Source organism: Diabrotica virgifera, chromosome 5, assembly GCF_917563875.1.
Source record: "Diabrotica virgifera virgifera chromosome 5, PGI_DIABVI_V3a".
Taxonomy (NCBI): Eukaryota; Metazoa; Arthropoda; class Insecta; order Coleoptera; family Chrysomelidae; genus Diabrotica; species Diabrotica virgifera.
In genome coordinates, this window is record NC_065447.1 from 200,257,532 (window position 1) to 200,262,311 (window position 4,780).

Consider the following 4,780-nt stretch of genomic DNA (forward strand, 5'->3'; position numbering starts at 1 on the left):
CATGTTTATTAAAATATGTATAAAACATATGATGTACTAACATATGAAAAGTAGTCGGAATCGGCAAAAAAATTGAAACTTTATTGTTTATTTATGAAGCATAACGTAAACAATTAACGTAAAAAGTAAAATTATGTATAGCTCATATCATTAGCTACAATCCGTAAAAGTTTCAAGTTTTACATTGTAAAAAACTAGAGAATTTAAGCATTTTCCATTAAAATCGTTTTTTTTTTAATTAAACAATTAATAAACATAAAAAAAACTTTTTTTATTAACTATTCGTGTATTGTTCGCGCGAATGCATATGTCTGCAAATTTTCACTCATTTGCATTGGAGAAAAGGCAGTCAAATTAACGTCTAAAAATTTGACGTAAACTATTGAACTAAATAAAAGCGTTTAAAAACAAAGATATTTATTTCTGTTAAGAAGAACGGTTACCTATGACTTGTTTGCCGCTAGGTGTTCAGTGCACTAAGTCAACATAGTGTTGTTTGCGATCAACACTCAGTTAGTATCTGTCAGGTAAAAACACCCAAGTTTACATGGCGCTTTTTACCTCTCAAATTATTTGAACATAATATTTTTTTGGTAATTTCGTTTTCGTGGTCATTAGTGCCAATTGTAGTATACCTCTAGACAAGGGCGCCCCCAGGGAGGGGCCAGGTGGGGCCATCGCCCCCCCTGAGAATTTGGCGAAAGCGTGTAAAAAATATTTAGCTCTCTCTTACTTTATATTATAAAATAAATTCCATATCGCTCACGAGATATGCCAGTTTAAATGTATTTTTTCTCAATCCCTTATCCCTTCTGACTGAGACGCATATGTTTGGATGGAACCGCATCGTTTTCGGTGCGCATGCCGCATGCACTGATGATGTCCGGTCTAGGCTTATCCAGTTGAGAAATGAAATAGGTGGGCTGAACGGCCGATCTGATACGTCTAGTAGTACGGTAGTGCTCACAATTTATATACTGTTTTTCATAGAACTTATATTAACGTGTTAAAAGTGTTTTTTGTGCAACGTGTAAGTATTATATAATATACTTTATTTCTCACTTGACCTTAAATAAAATAGTCACATCATTTGCGTCTATGAAGTACAATTACAATATTTATTTCAAAAATTGTGCTTGAAGTAATAACATTTTTTATAAGTACCCTTCCTACTTTAAGAAAATAAGTTATTCCTGTATCGCAGTTGAGATATTCAACTGTGCAAGGTAGGTATTTTAATCTACAAATTTTAATTAACTTAGATGAATTTTTTACTTCTCTAAAAGGTTTTAAAAATATTTTTCAATGCAACTAAATTATCCATATGGTCTTATTCTGTCCATTTATCGGCCTACTCCCCGGTTAAATGCGTTAATTTATTTGACACCTAACACTTAGCTGATTGAATGCATCAATTTAATTAGCCTACTGTATTTGTAGAAAAATGGACATAAGGAAGTTTTTTAACAAGCCAAACAAGCGGCTGAAAATTGATGATGGATCTGACATACCGAACAGTACCGAAAACAGTAGTATAGTATGCAGTCAAAATGATTTAGCTGTAGCAGGGCCCTCTAGCTTGGAGTCAGCTGTATCCGCCTCTCAAAGAAAAACTAACGTTGTAACGGCCACCGCATCGGATAATTTTGCGATTGTTGAAGACAGTTTAAATTTGGATGTTGGGAACTACCTTGATACTAATAAAATTTGTAGCTTGAACGATCGCTTGAAATTTACTTTGTTAACAAACCCATGGAAGCCAGATAAATGTTACAATTTCAAGTATGATATTGACGATGGCAAACGACCATTTATCCATGAATGGTTAAATACGTACCCCTGGTTAGCTTATTCAAAAGAAGTTAAAGGTGGGCTATGCAAGTTGTGTGTACTGTTTAGGCCCCGCGTAACCCATGGTAGTTATCAAAACGGCTTTATAAATCGCCCATTCACCAATTTCAGAAAGTTTCATGAAAATGCGAAATCGCATATGAACTCTGAATGGCACAGACAAGCATCTGAAAACTCAAGTAACTTTATATCTGTCATGAAAAATGAAAAGAAAAATGTTCAATGTCTTGCAAATTATGGTTTGGCCAAGCAAATTGAATCGAACAGAGCGAAACTAAAATCCATTGTTTCTTCAATTTTGTTTAGTGCACTACATGACTTACCATTAAGAGGTCATACCAATGAGGATGCTGTGTTCAATAACCTTTTACATTTTAGGAAAGAAGCTGGTGATTCTGTTTTAGAAGACCATCTGAAAAATGCGCCGAAAAATGCAATGTACATTTCCCATAGGACACAAAATGAGATCATTGATTTATGTGCAACGGTTTTAAGAGACGAGTTAGTTACAAAAATCAATGATAATGAAATATTTTCCATTTTAGCAGACGAAACAATGGACATTACTGGTACAGAGCAACTCTCTCTGGGCGTGAGATATTTTGATAAAAGTGAAAATTGCATCAGAGAAGACTTCCTTGGTTTCACCCCATTAAAAAGTTTAGATGCTGAACATATAGCAAATGCTATTACTTTAACATTAACAAATTGGGGCTTGAACTTGGAAAATGCAGTTGGCCAAGGATATGATGGTTGTAGTACAATGGCTGGGGAAATAACTGGAGTACATAAAAGAATAACTGAGAAATACCCAAAAGCTCTATATTTTCATTGCGCCAGTCATCGGCTAAATTTAGTAGTCAATGATTTAAATGACATACCACAAATCAGGAATACAACTGGCACAGTTAAAGAAGTTATAACATTTTTCCGGCAGAATGGCCAAAGAAGGGCAATAGTGGGAACTCTTCAAAAACTATGTGAAACCAGATGGACCGAAAAATATAAAGCAATTCGAAAGTTTAGTGAGCAGTTTGTTAGCATCGCTGAAGCACTTCAGACTCTATCGACTGAAGGTAACCGTGACACAAGGCAGAAAGCTTTCCAGCTTCATTGCGCAGTTACAAATACAGCATTTGTGATATGTCTACATGTGATTGCCAAATACTGTGCCAAGTTAGAAATCGTTACGCAAATGTTACAAGGTGTCAGTGTAGATATTTTGAAGATATCAAAACACATTCAGAAGGTTACTGAGCTATTCAGTTCAGACCGACAAAATGGAGAAAAAGAGTTTGATAACATTATGGCAAATGTTGAAACAACAGCAAACAAGCTTGGAATCGAGCTCACATGTCCTCGTGTTGCTGCGAGACAGGTTCACAGACCAAATCACTCTACCCAGACTATCAACGAATACTATAGAAAGTCCATTTTCTTGCCTTATTTGGATTCTTTGGTTCAATCGTTGAAAGATAGGTTTTCAGATAGAAACAAACCATCATTAGAAATTTTCAATTTGCACCCTAAAATCATGAAAGATCTTTCTAAGGAAGATTTTGAAAAGCCTATTAACAATATAAACAGCACGTATTGTGAATTGTTAGACAACTTTAAGGAGCAATCAATTCTGTGGTTCGACCTTTGGAAAAACACGGAGATAGATGCCAAAGCCTTGGAAAAACTGAACTTAATAGAGGTTCTTGAGCATGAGCATGCCTGCTTTTTGCCGTCAGTAGCAAAAGCCATCCAAATAGCTCTTTGTCTGCCACCAACAACTTGCACCATCGAGCGATCATTCAGGTAACTAACTATAATTTTATTACGTTATATTCTTATCCATGTGTTTCAGTTCTTCTAAAACTTACATCCTTAAAAATCCAGGAATATATCTACCTAGGCCAAATCCTGAAACTAGACAAAGAAAACCAAAGTGCGGAAATTAATAGAAGAGCAAGACTAGCATGGGCAGGATTTGGAAAACTTGGTTGGATACTTAAGAACCGCAAAATACCTCAATATTTGAGAACCAAAGTGTTCAACCAGTGCATCCTTCCTATCATGACATATGGGTGTCAAACCTGGACCCTAACCAAGGCAAATATGAATAAACTAGCCACAACACAACGATCTATGGAAAGAGCAATGTTAGGTATACGACTGTCAGATAAAAAGAGGAACGACTGGGTAAGATCAAAAACAAAAGTCGAGGACATAACAACAAAAGTTGCCAAACTTAAATGGAGCTTCGCAGGCCACACTGTTAGACAAAAAGACCAACGTTGGAATGCAACGATACAACATTGGAGACCTTACCAAAGTAAACGACCGAGAGGAAGACCACAGATGAGATGGGTTGATGATATTAAAAGAGTAGCCGGAACGAATTGGAAATATGTTGCTCAGGATAGAGACCGATGGAAGGAGTTGGGAGAGGCCTATGTCCAAACGTGGACGATAGAAGGCTAAGAAGAAGAAAAAGAAGAAGAAAACTTACATTACAATATAACAACCTCGATACTTTTTTACAGCACTCTCAAACGTGTGAAGACCTGGATAAGGAATACGATGTCGAACAATCGTCTAAGTGGGCTATGCCTGTTATCTGTACACAGAAGAAAAATAAAAGAAAATATAGAAAACTTCATGCAGAAAGTAATTGATTTATTTGCGATGGACACCAGAAGAATTCAATTATTATTTAAGTAACATTTTACTGACAATAACCGTGTTGCGTTTTAAACAGCAAAACAATTTTTCTTGTATTTTTTGTTTCAATACCCTTTGCCCCCCCTGAGGAAATATCCTGTGGGCGCCCTTGCCTCTAGAAAGCTATTGGAGAGCTGAGTGAGTTAAAAGAATAAAAACAGAACAACGCCATGTCGACATAGTGTAGTTTACCTCCGAGTTCCAGAAATGTTCAAGCTTA

At 36.0% G+C, this 4,780-nt stretch overlaps 1 protein-coding gene across 1 annotated transcript; it reads left to right on the forward strand.

Moving 5' to 3' along the window:
• The first annotated feature begins 3,349 nt into the window (after positions 1–3,349).
• On the forward strand, positions 3,350–4,563 carry LOC126884559 (uncharacterized). Its single transcript, XM_050650519.1, has 2 exons — positions 3,350–3,654; positions 4,383–4,563. Exons 1-2 carry the CDS (start codon positions 3,386–3,388, stop codon positions 4,558–4,560), a joined length of 447 nt encoding a protein of 148 aa, XP_050506476.1. The 5' UTR covers positions 3,350–3,385; the 3' UTR covers positions 4,561–4,563.
• The last annotated feature ends 217 nt before the right edge of the window (positions 4,564–4,780 follow it).

Coding starts and splice junctions, on each gene's coding strand:
- LOC126884559 (XM_050650519.1), top strand. CDS start 3,386: ATGAAAGATCTTTCTAAGGAAGATTTTGAAAAGCCTATTAACAATATA. Junction 3,655..4,382: donor ACCATCGAGCGATCATTCAG/GTAACTAACTAT, acceptor ACTTTTTTACAG/CACTCTCAAACGTGTGAAGA.